Source organism: Papaver somniferum, unplaced genomic scaffold, assembly GCF_003573695.1.
Source record: "Papaver somniferum cultivar HN1 unplaced genomic scaffold, ASM357369v1 unplaced-scaffold_158, whole genome shotgun sequence".
Taxonomy (NCBI): Eukaryota; Viridiplantae; Streptophyta; class Magnoliopsida; order Ranunculales; family Papaveraceae; genus Papaver; species Papaver somniferum.
In genome coordinates this window covers 1,805,806-1,825,559 of record NW_020625264.1, presented here as the reverse complement: position 1 = coordinate 1,825,559, position 19,754 = coordinate 1,805,806, and the positions used below count along the sequence as shown (strand labels likewise).

The window sequence follows — 19,754 nt, the reverse complement described above, 5'->3', positions numbered from 1 at the left end:
ATGACAATGTCTACATCTAGTACTAGTAGTGGCAAATCAAGCGAGGGGAAGAGAAACGAACGAAATTACACGGGTGTTCGGAAGAGGAAATGGGGGAAATACGTAACGGAGATCAGATTACCGAATAGCCGGGAAAGGATTTGGTTAGGTTCATATGACACACCGGAGAAAGCAGCTAGAGCTTTTGATGCTGCGAGCTACTGTTTACGTGGACGAAAGGCGAATTTGAATTTCCCGAACTGGAGTACAAAATTAGCTGATATGGTGTGTGGCAGTGGCGGGCGTTCTTCACTCACACCAACTGAAATCCAGAACATTGCAACTAAATTCGCAAACGAGGAGCATCATGATCAGGATGAACAAGAAGTGATTAGTAGTACTGTTATTCCAAGCTGTAGAGATGATCATAGTTTTAGCAGCACCACCACGACGCCAATAGCTAATTCAGAATTCTGCCACTCTTCAGAAGCTTCATCTTCATACGCTGCATCATATTCGTCTCCAATGTTCTCAAGTGCAGCATGCTCGTCGCCAATGTTTTCAAGCATTACGGATACTGATAATGTGTATAATCCATCAATGGACTGGTCATTCTTGGATTTATTAAACATGCAGCCGCAGTCAGCTGATAGTAGTATGGCACCATCCACGGCTTATTACGGAAGCAGTATATTCGATGATGATCTTCCAATTGAATATTCCCTTCCACCACCGGAAATTGATGATCAAGAAATGTCGACGATTCAATATCCCCAACAATCTTTTCTTTGGAATTGGTAGATAGGTTTCTGAGTAGCAGATACATACACGTACAGTAAGTAGTAGAGTACTGGTGTATAGTCATCGCGCACTCCGGCGAGTTTTAGTTGCTGGACCCTTTATTTTTCCATTTATCCCGTCTCCTCCGGCCGGTTTACAAAAGCTAAAGCTCTCTATTTTGGTGGTGCTATTTTTTTCAACTGTCATCTCCAAATTATTCATATCCTTTATAAAGAAATTTGTTGTGGTACAAAGATATTTTGGACTTGCACAGTTAAATAAATTAGGATATGTTCGAAATTAATGTGTTGTTTGGGACATATTGGCATCCTAGTTGCATCAACTTATGGGAATAATAGTGACTCTACGAGTTGTCAATTGCCACTGATGGGTGCATAAACCTATAACTGGTCCACAGATTTGAAGTGCTTCGTACTAATCGTCGGCCATTTCGAGGACAAAAAAATTTTATATTCACCAAAAAAAAGCTTTACCAATGTATTAAACTAAAATCGGCAGTGAAGATATTTCCAGGCTTCACAGTTGATGAATAGAGATTTTTTCCGGAAATTTTATGCATTTTGTTGGGACATTATTGGCATGCGCCAGGCTTCCTAGGCTAATCGACTTATGTGGATGTGTAGTAGGGACAACAGGAGTTATTATTGTCAATTGTGACTGATGGGTGTGGTGGTGGTGCATATGAGGCGAAAGCTGGTCCATAAATTTTAAAGAGTTCCGTACTACAGTTGTTCACTTCACTTTAGTGATTGGTTAGCATCTTAACTCGTAAACATGCCCATTAAGCATGGGCCTTGTTGCTGGCTCGTATCGCACAATTCGACCCGACACCCCTATTTTAGGGCATACCAAAAAATGGTTGGAAATAGTAAATTTGATGATGGTAAATTTATCCTTTGTGTGTTAGTGTTAATAATAATAAATAATTTTGATTAGTGTTTAATATAAATGATTAGTGATTAAGATAATTAAGTTATAAAAGTTTGTGTTGATGATAATTTTTGGGGAAGAAAAAAAAAGTTAGGTTTTCTGGAGAAGAAGAAGAAGAAGAAGGGGAAGTGAGGAAAAACTTGTATTTTTATGAGCCAAATCCAAAAGATGAATACAATGATGAGAAACCTAATGCTAACAATACACAAGTATACTTCCAGATTATATTTAATTTCATTTGTATATGTTGAAATCATCAAAAAATTGATTTTTTTTCACCCAAGTTCGGCGAACTAGAGATAGGTTCGGCTTGAAATTACCATCCGAACCTAACTTGTATACTACAGAAGATGAACAGTTCGGCTTACTCGAAATACAATAGTTATTGGCCGAACTTATAGTTTGTAACTTCCAACCTACTTACTAGTTAAATGTTCGGCTAATAAGAAATTTTCATTACAAGTCGAACCTTCTCTTGAGAGTTAGGTTCGGTTTTCACTCTAAATATCGTATAAGCCGAACCATATATTTTTCCAAGTTCGGCTCATATTCAAAAAATCATATCAGCTGAACACGTTACTGATTTTCCATAAAGCACTTAAGTTCATACACATTTAGGGGTTAGGCTTCATTTTTATTACATATATTTTCTATTGTGCAGCCTTTTCATAGGATGAATCAAACAAAAAAAGTGAAAATTACTAAAAGTGTTAAGAAAGTGAAGTCTACTGATGGAGAATAGTAAGGTCCAAATTCAACTAATTAAAATGAAGGAGATATTATCTTCAACTTCAAGAGAATGAAAAGACAAACACAGTGCAAAAGGAATGAGGTCATTCCGACATCGGACGAAAAATTTATGGCCGAAACAAGATCGAAAGACTTGAGTCAGCAGAGAGCAGGTTCGCTGATAACTCAACAACACGAGCTAGACGAACCTAGAGCCTGCAAATCAATATTTTCGAAGTGTTTACAGTGAGAGGTTCGGCTTGAAAGTGATCTAATCGAGTCAGCCGAACCTGACAACCACCTGGAGTAAATTTCACTTCGGTCGAACCTGACATTGTTCTGGGACGTATTCAATACACATTTTGGGGCGGCTAAAAATTGACATTTATGGTTTAGCCGAACTGTTCATAGACACTTTCAGGGTGAAATTTCAAGAACAGTTCGGCTCAAAACTCAACTCAATTATCAGCCGAACCCGCTACTGTAACCGTCAAAAACCCTAAGTTTTTAGAAATTTAACCCATTCAATCCATGAAAAATAAAAGATTGGGTTTGTAGGGAATACCTTCTTATCCTCATTTCAGTATTTGGAGCTTCAAATGGTTGAATTTCCGATTCAATTTATGGTTCAATTATAGTTTTTACACCTTCATCTTCAATTGGTTCTTACTCTTTAATTCAATGGATTAGAAGAATATTTACAACTCATGACGTTTGATTTCTTCTTTATACGATCCATTATATAGTTCAATTTAACCGACGATCAAATTTTCACGAATCGACAATTAATTATGGTGATGGAAAAAAATTTCTAAGAGAGAAGGCAGGTGGTTCAGCTGGAGGAAGAATAGATGTTTAGGATAAAACCATTTTTTTGTTTTTGTTTTTTGATTTTAGGTTCAAGGGTATATAGGTAATTGAACTACCCAATAGACACCTCTTATAAGTTCACCTAGGATGAGAAAACTATTTTGTATGCCTTGAAATTTTTTGGTATGCCCTAAAACAGGGTTCCAATTTTATTCATTCTGATGAATCGACTCAAAATCTGCTATACGTTGACTACCTAGTTACTGTGCGATTCAAATTTCTCCTGTAACTAATGTAATGAAATTCAAATCTCTGTTCGATCGCACCAGTGACAGTACGTTGACAGTTCTATGACGGTAAAATTTTGGCGAAATTTGGGAAGTCTGAATTTTATGCCATTTAATAGTAGTTGATGAAGATGTTGAGAACTTCAGACTACCTTGAAATTACCTCTCGTAATACCATGCCCAATTTCACACACTTGAATGAAAATTGAGTCTTTTAGGGATGGTTTTGATTTTTGTAAATAAATTCTCATATTTATCCAATTAAAGTAACCTCCGCGTTGTTGCCAAAAGTCATATATGGCAAGAAAACCAGGCCCAGTCTGGGTTTTTATGGTTACCATATTCCCGTATTTGAAACGAAGTGTCTAAATATGAAAACTTTATTTGGAAATTCTCATATATAGTTATACATTGTTATAAAATCCGTGGAACACCAGACATAATTTTAACGCCGTTGAACACTGGACGCTCTTTTACAGTTACTGTTTCGTTAATTAAACGTTGTTTATAAACGCATCTAGGTGGGACGGTTATTAAAACAACCTCATTCATGACGCTATTGTAAATTACGTATGGCGTGGGACACGACTAATAACAACGTCTCATTCCAACGTAATCTAAAATTGCCTTTGGTCAGACGGATTTGTGAATAGCGTCTCATTCGGACGTGAACTTAAATAGCGTTTGATTTCAAAGTTCAAAATCCCTATTAAAAAAATGTTTGGATTTCAACGTTTAAATTCAATAACGGTCGGATTTTTGATCGTTTTAGCGTGCAACCACATTTTCTGATTCCTATAAAAAGGATAGTTTGCTATCCATTTTTAACACATCTCAATTCTCAAACTCTTATAGCTTGTTGTCTGTTTGAAACATATTACACTACATTTTTTCAGTTCAGTTCCTTTTGAAAAGAATAATGACACCCAATCCTAGAGGTCCCAATTTTACGATTCTCAAGATATTACTCTTTGTGAAGTTTATTTATCAATATCTCAAGATCATGTCGTTGGTGCCGATCAAGAGTCAGAACTGTTGTTATTGAAGGTTAAAGAGAAAATTTAATTAATGATAGCTTTACCCAAGCGAACCCTAGGCTCTATTAAAAGTCGGTTTCATGTAATAAGTTGAGAAGTTCAACTATATGTTTCAAAATTACATGAAGTCGAACGGAAATATCATAATGAAACCAATGCCGAATTGAAGGTATAAAGCATGTTTTTTTACATAATAATTTAAAATTAATTAATAAACTAATTAAAAAAGGTCCAGTTTCTTAGAGATACTTTTTTTTTTTTTGGTATTCTCTTACTACTCGTCGACCAGCTAATTCGTCTCGACAAGTATCTCATCCCGCCAAGATTAAGAAATTTGTCATGCTATCGACTATATATGATTGTGAGTGTCGGAAAAATCTTAGCCAAAATTAATAGCATTTTCCAGCGATTTATAATCGACATCGTAACTCAAAATTTGACAGAGAACACAAATTTTGTCGTGCCCGAACATTTGGGTTTGTTTAGAAGTATGAAAATTGGATAACATCATTTATGACAGTGTACCTCAATTTCTCAGGTGTGCAAGTATATAGATATAAAAAAGTTCAATTCGTGGAGTTGGTGGCTATATTCCAAATTAGGAAAGGGGGAGACCAAGTTTATAGGAAAATGCCATAAATGTATCTTTTTACCTCTCAATACCAAGAATGGAATTCGTCCTTATCTCAACGTGATTAGAATGAAAACAAAAACTTTCAACCAATTTTTTTTGGTGATAACCTTATCCGAGTTGGGATATCCCGGTTCCAAAACACGACCTAACCTGAACCCACAATGGGTTCTATACTTCTATGTAGCCAAAATCTATATTAATAGCCCATTATTAGCTTAATTGTGCTGTTCCAAGAAAACCTAGATGACATGCCCACTAAATACTTCTAACCTCCACGAATTTTAGTTACTTTAAAAAACTTCAACAAATTAAGGATATCGTGCCAACAAAAATGGCAATTGAAAATTTCAACTCTCAACGGCATGAAATTTTGACTGGTATTTAAATGTGTTAAGGAATGAACGAAGAAAGAAGAGGAGAACAAAAAAACCTAGAACTATTAATTAGGGTTCATAGTGTTCTATCTCGAAAGACCGATCACTAGGGCTGTCAACGGATAAATATCCGTCGGATATTAGACAATCCGATAAGGTTAAGGTTAAGAATTATCGGATATCCGATATCCGTTAACATCCGGCGGATATCAAAAATACAAACCGATATCGTTAACGTTAATCTATCGGATAACGGATATTTATCCGTTAAAATCCGATAACGCCTGTCACAGAAGCAAATGCTGAAATGCTGAAAATTTAGGTTGTTCTTCAAGTTTTTTGACAGTCTTTTTTGTTCAGGTGTAATAAATACAAACCAAACAAACACCTCAGTCACATCACACATGAAAAAACAAACAACAACAGAGTCTGCAACTACAAACAAAAAACTACACTCAAACAGGCTAGATCTTCTTTGCTGGTTTCATTTTGCATCAACTTCAGTCGACGACTTCCATATCTGCATTCACAATCACAAAAACCTGGTTAGGGTAGCTCAATACTTGGACACTATATTAGCTCATCTACTAGCGTATGAGATCTAATATGCTTTTACATGTTACAGTTCTAATTACAGTTCTGGAACAAGTGCAATATGGTAGCTCATCTAATGTTACAGTTCTAATATGGTAGCTCATCTAATATTAATATTGTTACAGTTATAATATGGAAAAGAATTAAGTAAAGGAAAAGAAACGAAGATTTACCTGCATCAAAGAAGTCTGGCAGCCAATCACTTAAGCATAGCAATGCTTGGACTGCCTGAAGTTCCAACTCTGTTGGATGCTTTATGACTTTCAGACATTCTGAGAACAACATGAATAAAGTATTAGTAAAACACAGAACATGAAAGTCATAAAGCATAAAGCATGTTGTTCAAGAAATAGAAAAACTCTGTTGGATGTTATCGATTTCAACCAATAATAAAACTCTAATCCTTTACCTAAACTCATACAAGTTATACTCACTCACACAGACACACTGACCTTGGTATTTCCAAACTCCGTGTTTGCAGATCCTGCTGCAGAGTTACAAGCACCAGTCTTCAGCCCTGCAAGCAAGTAAAACATCAGTTTACCTATATATCTCCAAGAAATCCAGAAAATACAACAAATCAAACGTTGAAGACAAATTCTATCACAACATAAGATGTTTTAACTTCCCAAAGAATAAATAATTATTTATTGTTTTTTTAACTATGATCTTTAGCTCTGGAATAAGATACAATAATCATAACTATTAGGAAAATTAATTCGTTAAAAAAACAATAAATAATATAAATGTTTGATAAGTACTTACTGGATTAGCCGGAGTAGGTGATTGTGATCGGTAGGATAAATAATTAGACGACGCTGGTATGATACCAGAGAAAAAACCAAAAGCGAAAAGCCAAAGGCCTCTACCGTCAGCTGCTGTTCAAGGTGGGGGTAAGCCAACGGAAAATCTTGTGAGGACACGCCAAAGGAGCGTTCCTTCAGCTTCATATGTTGTTCAGGACAACACTGAAGATGGAAGTCCACTGTTAGAAGTGGAAGAGTTTGAAGATATCTACAGTTTTGAGAATTTCAGTACAATCATTAATGTTTTAGTTGGGGATTCTGAATTGTTGCCCGAGGATGTAAGGGTTAAGTATTACAAGATCTGCTGCACCCACAACAAGTTCCTTCATACAAATCTTGGGCAAAACCACAATCGTAATTTGGTTGTGGGTCTCATTATCGAAACTGTGGACGTTGTTCATGGCATTAGGTCTTGCAAACTTAACGACACTTTCAACGGTGAGTTGACTGTGTGGAGAAAGAAAGTGGAAGCCCTTGAGCATCTTGGGATGAAAATAGCTTTTTTAATTCCTAGGATAGACCAAATTCAGAAATTGTCAGAAAGGGCAGCCAGAAGGATTCCATATGAGTAAATTTACCCAGAATGATGCGAACCTGAAGTCTTCGGTAGCTTACATGTTTGTGTTCATTTTCTTTCTCTTTTTTTTTCCCTGTATTGCAAGTCTTTTTAATGTTTGATTAAATCTGTGTAAGCCAATGTTTCTTGATGAGAACGTGTAAGTTTTGATTTAGATTTTTGCTGGAATATAGGGAAATGTATGAATACAGGACTGTTGTAGCTGCAGAGCTAACTTTTACAGCTGCATATATAATGTGTCTGGCAGAAACCGTATATGGAGCAAACCATTATTCATGCAGAAAATCTTGTGTTCATCCCCACGGCGGTAATAAGGCCAATGTAACATCACCAATGTTAGTTTCTGGAACGCTCCTGGCGTCACTAGAGATTTCGGTGTAGTTACGGTCCTTACGGACGGATAGCATTGTGTGCAGCAGCATAACATAAAAGAATGATCCCAAAATGTTTGTATCCTAGATTGTAGAAACAGGCATGTAAGTTACAAAGATACTAGACTGTGCTGCAGATCAGAAATGAAGCAACAGTTCTTTTCGGCTTACAAAGCTAAAGCACCTTTGGGTGGTACTAGATTTTGTTAAAACAGAAGCTTTACTTTGGTCTTCCCAGTTAAGATTTTTTATATTGGACTGGACGCCGGTTGGGAAGTTAGAAATCCAACTAAATGTGCCCTCTCCATTGACCCAATTTTATCGTACAAAAGAAAGCCCTTAATTATCTCATGAAACGAGTATGTATGGGAACTTTTGAGACGTGCCGAGTTTAAAACCCCACGAAATTTAGTTACCTAAAAAAATTCAAGAAATGGAGGATATCGTGCTAGCAAAAATGGTTCAAATCTTAACGGCATAAAATTTTACTTGGTATATTTTAAGAAGTGAAAGAGAGAAAGAATGAAGCAAAGCTAAAACTACTAGGGTTTGTAGTACTCATTGTATTCAATTCCAGAGCCCAACGATCATAGTTCTTGAAACGAGCAATCGAAAACTATGATTAGATGATAGTACAGTTCTTCGTACTTCCATCTGATGTTTGTAATTTTTCCCTAAAAAAATTACCGCAAGCTGTTTGCAGAAATGAGTAAGACCATTTAAGATACACAACTTTTTTTTTTTTTTTTATGTATTGAGCACCCAACCAGAAATTCTGGTTCATCCACTGATGCATTATAACTTTTAGATTCGGAAATCAGGCACCTTGATTGAGATGGGAGAAGCTACATTATCATTATCAGCGGAAAAGCGAGCCGAAGAAATTCAAATGAGTTTAGACCCTGCAATACCAAGTTTGGTGAGAGTTATGCTTCCTTCGCATGTTGGAGGAGGTTACTGGATGGTATGGTTATCCCATTGTCTTATTTGTTAGTAAGCAAACTGAGTCAGCTGCATCTTGTTAACAATAACAAGATAAGCACTAACACCTCAGCTCAGAATGATCTTGCAGAGCGTCGTATAAGGCATGTAACAGAAAGTGGTCTAGCACTTCTATTTCATGCTCACTTGCCAGAAGAATTTTGGTCAGAAGCCTTTACAACTGCTTGTTATCTTATCAATAGGGTACCTAAATCTAAAACAGATTCAAAAACACCTCTTGAGTTGTTGTACAATAAGAAACCAGATTATACCTTTTTAAGAGTGTTTGGTTGCTTAGCTTATCCCTGTCTCCGGCCATACAATGCAAACAAATTAGAACCCAGGTCACTTCCTTGTGTATTTTTAGGGTACAGTGCAGCAAATAAAGGCTATATTTGCCTCCATCTGCCAACCAATAGGCAGTATATTTCACGCCACGTGAGATTTGAAGAAACCACATTCCCATTCTCTCCTCGACAGCAGCAAGCTCTTGACGTTTGTCAGCCAATTACTGCAACAAGCACAGATATCCTTGGCTCTTCTGTTTTCAGTCCATCACCTCCTGTTCAGCTACAGCAGCCGCTGTCACCAGCATTAGAGCTGCAGTCTCAGGCATATGCTCCAGATTCTCCAGAGTTTTCTCCGGCTGCTTCAGCAGAGTCAGCAATTAATTCCTTGTCTACTGCTCATGTTGTTTATGAGATTCAACCTACTCTACAACAAGTGCAACAAGGTCACATGATGGTAACACGTGCTAAATCAGGCATTACCAAACCAATTCAGAAATTGTGTCTTGCCGCAACTAAGTATCCTCTGCATGACGAAGATTTTATGGAGCCGACGTGCTACTCTAAAGCTTGCAAAATACCTGAATGGAGAGAAACAATGGACAATCAGGTAAATGCACTGATACGTAATGGCACTTACTCACTCGTAAAGTTTGAGTCTTGCATGAATGTAGTGGGGTCTAAGTGGGTCTATCGGATTAAGAGAAACCATGATGGTACTATACAACGCCATAAAGCACGCTTGGTTGCTAAAGGATTTACACAGCAAGAGGGAGTAGATTATGGTGAAACTTTCTCACCGGTAATCAAACCATGCACTATCAGACTAGTTCTATCACTTGCAGTGATGAATGGCTGGCAGTTGCGTCAACTTGATGTTGAGAACGCATTTTTACATCGTGTCTTGGAGGAGGAAGTATACATGAAGTAGCCTGCTGGCTATGTCGATCCCAACTTCCCTGATCACGTCTGCAAGCTCCATAAATCCTTGTATGGCCTCAAACAGGCACCGCGTGCATGGTTTTCTCGTCTCAGCAGTCATCTTCTCCAGTTAGGGTTCAAGGCGTCAGTGGCAGACTCATCTCTTTTCATCAGAATTTCTGGTGGCTCAACTACATATGTGTTGATATATGTTGATGATATCATTGTGACAGGCTCTGCATCTAAGTTGATAGATCAACTGGTGACTGATTTAGGCACTGCATTTGATGTTAAAGACATGGGATCTCTTTCTTATTTCCTGGGTGTTGAAGTTTTACATCAAGGTAACAAACTAGTGCTTTCCCAACGGAAATACATCTCAGACTTACTACATCGCACTAAACTAGATGAGGTTAAGCCGGTTTGCACTCCGCTGGCTGCAAACCTCCAAGTTCGTCGACAAGGTGCTGAGTTGTTTGCAGATCCCACTTTTTACAGAAGTGTTGTGGGGGCTTTGCAATATCTGCACATCACACGGACTGACATAGAAGTGGATGTTAACAAGGCCTGTCAATTTATGCATGAGCCATATTTGGAGCACTGGGATTTAGTTAAACGTATCTTGCGTTATTTGAAGCAGACAATCGACTACGGCTTGTTCTTCTCACTAGCCTTGAACTATTCGCTCAATGCCTATTCAGATGCAGATTGGGCAGGGAATTTAGATGATCGGCGATCCACTAGTGGCTACTGTATCTATTTTGGGGTAATCTTATTTCTTGGAGTGTCAGGAAACAGAAGACTGTTTCAAAGCCAAGCACAGAATCTGAGTATCGTGGCATTGCTATTGCAACTTCAGAACTTATCTGGATTCATTCTCTGTTACGGGAATTAGGAATTCATACACCTGTACCTTCCTTATGGTCTGACAATCTGGGAGCAACTTATGTGACAGCAAACCCTATCTTCCACGCAAGGACAAAGCATATTGAGATCGACTATCACTTTGTTCGTGAACGAGTGGCAGCTAAACAACTTCAGGTTCACTTCATTAGTTCAAGGGATCAAATAGCTGACTTATTTACTAAAGGCCTGCCTTCCTCTAGGTATCAACTTCTATGTGACAAATTGAACATCCGTAAACTCCAGTTCAACTTGAGGGAGGGTGTTAGTAAGCAAACTGAGTCATCTGCATCTTGTTAACAGTAACAAGATAAGCACTATCACCGGGTCTCATTGAGTCAGTCAGAGCAACCAACTATGAAGTTTTCTAAAACTATATTTAGGGTCTGTTTTGCGTAGAGTCTTGAATTTGTAGAAGTCATAGATTGTTAGAGTCTGTAACAACTTATGTAACTGCTTAGCAGTACCTTTCAAGTATAAATAAGAACTCAACTCCACAGTTTCAAGTGTGGAAGTATTTCACCCAAATATCATCTTCTAGCTTTATTCTAAATTTCTATAGATTTCTGGCATTTATTTATTTTTTACTTTTTTTGTTAACAGGGGATTCCCTCGAAATTCTGTAAATCTTTTATGTCAAAAGTTGACATTTTGATGACCCTGGTGGATGAAGAAGGCATTGAATTTAATGAAATATCCTACCTTCCTAGAAATTGTGGACTGAGTGGTGGCTGGCAAGGGTTTGCCAAGGCTCGCCATCTGAAAGAGGGGGATGCAGTGGTTTTCGAATTAGTCGACGTTAGTAAATTCAAGATTCACATTGTAAGGGAAGAAGGCGGAGCAGATGCTGCTCGTGACCTTCTAACGGTAAATGCTCCAACGGTGAATAAATCTCAAGGTATCTCTGTCGGGTCTGTCATTCTGATTTTTCAGTTTCTGTGCAACATTAAAATGGTGTAGTTTCAGTTACTAACACTTCGTTTGTGAATTAGGCGATGCTGTTAAGAATTTGAAGCCGGGGATAAAACCTAACGTGAAACGCCAAAGGTGTCTCCAATCAGCCATTACTGAAGGTAAGCTTCAGCCATTACTGAAAATCTTTCCAAGAAACGCCAACGGCGTGTTGCTTCAGCTGTTATTCAAGACTGCGATGAACAAGGGATCCCCCCATTTCCGCTTAGTGAGCAACCTGATAATAACAATGAGGTGGTAGCTTCAGCTGTTGAGTTTGAAGGCATCAATTTTGAGAACTTCACAACAGTCGGAAACAATTTAGTTGGAGGTCGTAAAATCCCCGAGCATGTCACAACTAAATATTACAATCTCTGCCGCAGCCAGAACTCGTCCCTTCATGCAAATCTTCTGCCCGGTCTCAATTTTACATTAGTTACGGGTATGATATCTGAAACTGTAAACATTGCTGATGCCATTACGTCTTGCCAACTTAGCCATACCTGTAAGGGGGAGTTGACAGCATGGAGAAATAGTTTGGAAGCGTTTGAACAGCTTGGCATGAAGGTATCCTTTATGATTTCTCGGCTAGATGAACTTGTGAAAGTTTCAGAATTAGCAGTACATTCAATGAGCTACAGTGAATTCGAAGCGGTAGCGAATGATCCTTGGTAATTTTTACCTAGTAGTGTTGTGAAGAATAAGATGTGCAGCGTCGTCATAGTGATCGGATATCTGCAATCTTTTTTGGTTAGTTTAAATGTTCGTTTTTTTCGTTCTTATTGTATCAGAATTCCGGAAAGTTTTAGTTGCTGCAACAAAAAGAAAAAAATCTGCCTCCGTGTAGAAAGCTAAAGCTGTATTTGGTGGCGCTTAGAAATTTAAACAGATGATTTTCTGGACTTCAAGCAGTTAATAAAATTTAGATTTTTGTTTGCGAAACTATGTATTTCTTGGGACAATTTCGGTAAATATCTGGCTTCCTGGTTTAATTAAAAACCAATCACTGTAGTGCAAAAGCTTCCTCGGCGACTCAGTCACTCAGAGTATGCCACAAATTAGAATCCACATTTTTATCCAAAAATCGACCCATCTCAGTCTCCTACTCCGAAGAACTTTAAATAGTTACATGTATAGACGATAAGTTTCTCGGTAGAGACCATTTTTGTTTTTCTAGAAAGAAGACTTCCCGATACTCAGTAGTTTCAAGTTTACATGTTTATGCATATAGCTTAGTTAGTTTCCAAGACCACTTCGGCTCATCTTAGGCTTCCTAAACTGTGAACTCTAAATAGTTATATGTATAGACAATAAGTTTCTCGGTAGAGACCATTTTTTTATTATTATGACAAGAAGACTTGTGAGGACCTAGTAGTTACAAGTTTACCTGTTTCTGTAGTTATTTTCCGAGACCACTTCCGACCATTTTAGGCTTCCTAAACTGATGAACTTTAAATAGTAATATGTATAAACGATAAGTTTATTTGAAGAGACCATTTTTTCTTATGATAAAAGACTTCGCAGACCCAGTAGCTGAATGTTTACCTGTTTCTGTAGTCAGTTTACGAGACCACTTCGACCCATTTTAGGCTTCCTAAAGAGATGAACTATAAATAGTTATATAGAGAGAGACGATAAGTTTCTCTTTAGATCCCGTGACCCAGTAGTCACAAATTTACCTGTTTCTATAGTTAGTTTCCGAGACCATTTCAGCCCATCGCAGGCTCGCTAAAATGATGAACTTCAAATAGTTATATATATAGACGATAAGTTTGTCAGTAAAGGCCTTTTTTTTTGAAAAGAAGACTTCCCAGGACCTAGTAATTACAATTACTAGGTCTTACGCTCGTGCTCTGCATGGGCCTAGTTATATATTATATCCCCTCCGTCCCTAATTAGTTGAACTATTTGGTTTTAAATTTTGTCCCACAAATAGATGAGCCATTTTAATAATCAAGGGGATATTTCTGAAACTACCCTTTTAATTCATTATTGTTACTATAAGAAATATATATAATTTGATAGTCATGTTTATATTTGTTAAGTATGCGTTTTAAAATGCTTTTCAACAGTATAAAATTTACGAAAAATCGTGGTATAGTTTAACAGATAAATTATTTTAAAGTTTTACAAATTATTATCCATAAGGACATACTTGTAAAAATTACTTAAATATACTCTCCTTCTTTCCTTGCCTTAATAATTGTGCAAACTACAAATGGCTCAACTAATTAGAAACGGAGGGAGTATAAAAGAAAATTAACATGTCAATATCCTTTATAAGAAACAAAAGATAAAATACTGAATGAGTACATATGAATTCGTACCTATGTATGTTATCTTAGTCTCCAATTCAATTCATCCCTACTCAGCATAGATTTTACCTGGTGTTCTTCTCCACCAAAACCAAAATGCAAACAGACCAAAATTCACACTCTCATGAGAACATACCATACATATATCTAAATCAGTAAACTTGCATGATACGCAAACTTTCCACCGGAAGGCTCAGGTACTAATCATTCAGCTAATTTGAGAAACCTAGAAGCGATGTAATAGTGGAAACTCTAGTTCACTTGAGATTCCAATATCACATAGTATCTTGATTCTCATAATTTAAGTCTATCCGCACTGGTGCAGACACTTTGTAGTCAATCCACATCCTGATCCTGAAATAAATTAACAAATTTCCAGTTTGTGGTTCCGCATTTGCTTCTTACGTCACCAGAATAATAGTCACATGCGTACTATAATGTTTTTGCTCATATTAAGATGAAAACCTGAAAATTTTGGTTGATTATTTGAAACTTGAATATTAGACTTGCTAAGAGTGTGGATATTTACTACAAAATTGTTGCGTTCATAGTTAACTTAAATGACACCAGCATAAAAATATGATCTTCTACTGAAATGATTTAATATGGCTCATTTAGTTTCTTCGACCAGTAATCATTACTAATCATTGAGTTTATTTCCACTGGTACTTTTATCAGGGTTAGCAATAAATGAAATGCTTTGAACCAAACACTGAATTATCGATTCTAATTAATTACAATAATTTCCTAGTGGAAAAGAGAGTTAGAGAGATGGATAAGCAGATGTACCTTGCAAGGAGGGATCCCACTAATACTTGCTCCAGCCCACGAAAAACTAAGTGATACTGATGCATAGCCTTTGCACCAACCTGTCATTTTATCGTTATATCGAACAAACCAATCCAATGACAAAATAACCAAGCAGATTACCCAAATTACAGAATCATTATATCATCCACGACCATCATGGAAATTAAATCACATGAAACAACAATACATGATGATTGCACAAACGTATTGTTTGCAGGTTCTATCAAGCCATAAAGAGATTGAAATAAAAAGATATTTATATAAAATATGTATATTTTATGGAAATCCTATCAACAATAAAATTTCTGTGAAAAAATAGCAAGAACGAAATACATCGATGAATAAATTCACGTCAAAAAAAGAATACCAAGAAAGGAATAGATCAATCATGAAAAATTAGAACATACCTAACGGGATGGGACATCTGGACTTTGTCAGAAGAGATGGAAATACTAACCCCTGCAAAAAGGAACACAGTTTTGGAAAGCGTACCGTGATCTGCTACGCACAACTGAAAACTATAATGATAACAGATAAACAGTACTACATTTCCTATAAAGTTAAATGCAGATATACTGTAATTTTTCCTAAAATTCTCGTCCATATATACTTAGTCAAGGCACTATTCTCTTTTTTGACGAAGGCACTTAAAAAGTGAAAACATAATCATAGCATACTGTGAGGTAGACAATGGCATCTGAGTGTCAATGTAATTTCATCACGTTTCGTTTAAACCTCATTGAGGCGAAGAGACGGAAATTCTTCCGGTACGTTTAATCATTGTCTTCCTTTTTCTTGCGATAGTCAATGATTTAAGTAACACCTGCAAAAAGGAAGACAGTTTTGAAACAAAAAGTATTAGCAAATGAATTTCTTTTTTTGAATGGGCAACGAAATCACAGTTGTAACATAAACTAAAATAAATCTCTTTGGCCAATCGAACCAACCCTTCTTTACATTTTCCATTTGTGAATGCACATTAAGCCAGCTGGTATTACTGTTAAGAACAATTACCCTCTCAGCCATTCCCACAAAAATCATACATGCACTTGTTAAAACTCGCCACCAGCAACCACACCACATGCAACAGAAACAAAAATAAGAAAAAACATCAGGGATTAGTGTAACTTCCCTTGGATAGTAGGGTTAGGTTTACCAAAAAAATAAATTTCTTTTTGTTTATTCCTTTTGAGTAAACATCGCACCTGTAAAACAAAAAACAACACAACGTAAGATAGTTAGAACAAAATCAATAATTCGAACAAAATAATTTTAATGAATGAGAATGGATCAATGAAGAATAAGATTTATTGTGTATCAGTTTCATTAAAAATCGTACCAGCAGAATAGAACAAAACATATTAACAACGATTGCAAATAAAATAAAAAAAAAAATCAGTAACCGGAGAAAATTATGAACAAAGAAGAAATCATATGAAAGTAACAGGAGAACGTGTATGCTGAGGAGACGGGAGGGATTAGAGAGATCGAGGACGGAAAATAGAGAAGGAAGGAGGAAAAGAATAGCGTAGAAAAATAAGGCAGAAGAAAGAGATGGGGATCGAATTAGGGTTAGGATTCCTTTTGATTTACGGTAGAAAATCAAATGGGTCAAAATACCAAAAATTGGTGGTGGTAAAAATCGAAAGATTATTATTGGTCGAAATATTTTCCGGTGGGGTCAGAAGCTCTAGGAAGAGAGCTTTGTTCAGCTTTTAACCATCACAGAAGAAATTCATCTGAAATAATATTATTAATTATAATTAATACTTGTTTCTCTGGTTAGTTTTCGAGACCAATTCGGCCCATCTCAAGCTTCCTAAACTAATGGACTTTAGTCAAATAGTTATATATATTGGCGATACGTTTCTACGTAGAAAACATCTTTTTTATGAAAAGAAGACTTCCCTGGACCCGGTAGTTACAAGCTTACCTGTTTCAGTAGTTAATTTCTGAGACCACTTCGATCCATCTCAAGCTTCCTAAACTGATGAACTTTAACTAGCTATATGTATAGTTACAAGTTAACCTATTTCAGTAGTGAATTTCCGAGACCACTTCGGACCATCTCAAGCTTCCTAAACGGATGAATTCAAATAGTTATATGCATAGACGATAAATTTCTTTGTAGAGACCATTTTTTTATGAAAAGAAGACTTCTCAAGACACAGTAGTTACAAGTTTACCTGTTTCTATAGTTATTTTCCAAGACAACTTCGGCAAATATCAGGTTTCCTATATCGATGAACTATAAACAGTTATATGTATAGAAGATACGTTTGTGTAAAGACCATTTTTTAATGATAAAAAAGACTTCCCAGGACGCAGTAGATGAAAGTTTACTTGTTTCCGTGGTTAGTTTACGAGACCACTTCGGCCCATTTCAGGCTTCCTAAAATGATGAACTTTAAATAGTTATATAGATATAGGTGATAAGTTTCTCTGTAGATCTCGTGACTCAGTAGTTATAAGTTTACCGGTTTCTGTAGTTAGTTTCTGAGACCACTTCGGCCCATCTCAGGATCGGTAAACTAATGGACCTTAAATTATTAAATGTATAGACGATAAGTTTCTCAGTAAAGACCATTTTTACTTTTTTGAAAAGAAGATTTCTCCTGACCAAGTAATTACAAGTTTACTGCTTTGTCTCGTTAGTTTTCGAGACCACTTCGACCCATCTCGGGATTTCTAAACTAATGGACTTCAATTAAATAGTTGTATATATATATATATATATATATATATATATATATATATATATATATATATATATATATATATATATATTGACGATAAGTATCTCTATAAAAAGAAACATTTTTTTGTATGAAAAGAAGACTTCTCAGGACCCGGTAGTTACAAGTTTAGCTATTTCAGAAGTTAGTTTCTGAGACCACTTCGACCCATCTGAAACTTCCTAAAATGATGAACTTTAAATAGTTATGTGTATAGACGATAAATTTTTCTGTAGAGACCCATATCAGACTTCCTAAACTGATGAACTTTAAACAGCTATATGTATAGACGATAAGTTTCTTTGTAGATACCATTATTTTTTTTATGAAAAGAAGACTTCTTAGGACCCAGTAGTTACATGTTTACATGTTTTTGTAGTTATTTATCGAGCCCACTTCGGCCCATCTCAGTCTTCCTAAACTGATGAACATTAAATAGTTATATATATAGACGATATGTTTCTTTGTAGAAACCTTTTTTTTATGAAGAGAAGACTTCTCAGGACCAGTAGTTACAAGTTTACATGTTTCTGTAGTTTTTTACTGAGAGCACTTTGGCCCATCTCAGGCTTCCTAAACTGATGAACATTAAATACTCATTGTATCCATCATCAGAATATGCATTATAAGCTTGAGCTGCAAAAAAATCGGTGCCAGAATATCTATATCTACACTCATTAGCAAGATGTCCAGGCTTGCGACAGAGTTGACACTCAATATAATAGTCATACTTCACAGGAGGAAAGAAATTTGTAGAACCTCTACCAAATTTTCCATTAGAACGACCTCCAGATTGAAATCTGCCATTAGACTGAAATCTACCTCCAAAATTAGATCTACCTCCTGAATTGAAACGTCCTCCTCTTGCAAAATTATGACCTCCTCTTGTAAAATTAGATCAATAATAACCACCACCACAACAAGGATTAGATTCCCAAGATGAATTTGATTAATTAGGAGAAAAAATACATGAAAAGTTGTTCACATGAGAGATTTCAAAAGATGAAGAGGAACTAGAATTGTGTTGGGATGGATGAACAGCATTTGCAGAAGCAGTTGTCAGATCCACATGAGATTTAGAAAGAACACGAGTTTCTTCTGATAAGAGAAGACCTAAAAGATCAGATGGAGTAATTGGATTTAAATTCTTCAATTGATGAGTGTTAATAGAAGGCTCGAAAGCATTGAATTCTGGAAGTAAGCTTTGAAGTATATGAAAAACAAGATCCTCATCGGAAAGTGGACGATTAATCTGAAAAAGTTGAACAAGCAATTGAACAAGATCCTCATCGGAATGCGTAGAATCAGATCCTTTCTTGAATTTGATCAAATCGGTTTTGAACTGCATAAAACGAGATCTTGTAGTAGCATTATAATTACTCTCCAAACGATTCCAAACTTCATGAGTGTAAGTGCGATCAATAACTTAAGAGTGTATTTCTTCAGTACAAGCAGAGAACAACCAGGATAAAATCGCCCGACCTTGATTGATTTAATACAAATAAATAGGATTTTGAACAAAGTCATGATGATCGTCAGTAGTTGTTGATGAATTGGGATCTTGACGAACAGATCTCACTGGACATTGATAAGATCCATCAACAAAGCGAAACAAGTCGTAACTGTGTAACAGAGGTACAATATGTGATCTCTATGGAAGAAAGTTTGAATTTGACAGTTTTGATGGAGGTTTAAAGGTAAGGAATATGACTATTCAAAGAGGATGAAGTTTTTGAAGCTTCCATTAATGGTGTTTGGGTATCTGATACCATGTGAAGAGCTCTGTGTTGTTACACAATTGCTCATATTTCTTTTACAGAATTCATTACACTTACAAAAACCACACACTTCTCTTTATAGCATAGTATAATCCCCAGAGCCGATCTTGAGTCGAAAAGGGCCTTGTGCGAACTTGATTTTAG

At 36.3% G+C, this 19,754-nt stretch overlaps 2 protein-coding genes across 2 annotated transcripts; both read left to right on the top strand.

Annotated features, from left to right (window-relative positions):
• LOC113337103 (ethylene-responsive transcription factor ERF018-like) lies at nt 1–780 on the top strand. The gene has a single exon (XM_026582788.1). It carries the CDS (start codon nt 1–3, stop codon nt 778–780), a length of 780 nt encoding a protein of 259 aa, XP_026438573.1.
• Nucleotides 781–6,998: 6,218 nt separating this feature from the next.
• Nucleotides 6,999–7,553, top strand: LOC113337102 (B3 domain-containing protein Os01g0234100-like). Its single transcript, XM_026582787.1, has one exon. It carries the CDS (start codon nt 6,999–7,001, stop codon nt 7,551–7,553), a length of 555 nt encoding a protein of 184 aa, XP_026438572.1.
• Nucleotides 7,554–19,754: the final 12,201 nt, after the last annotated feature.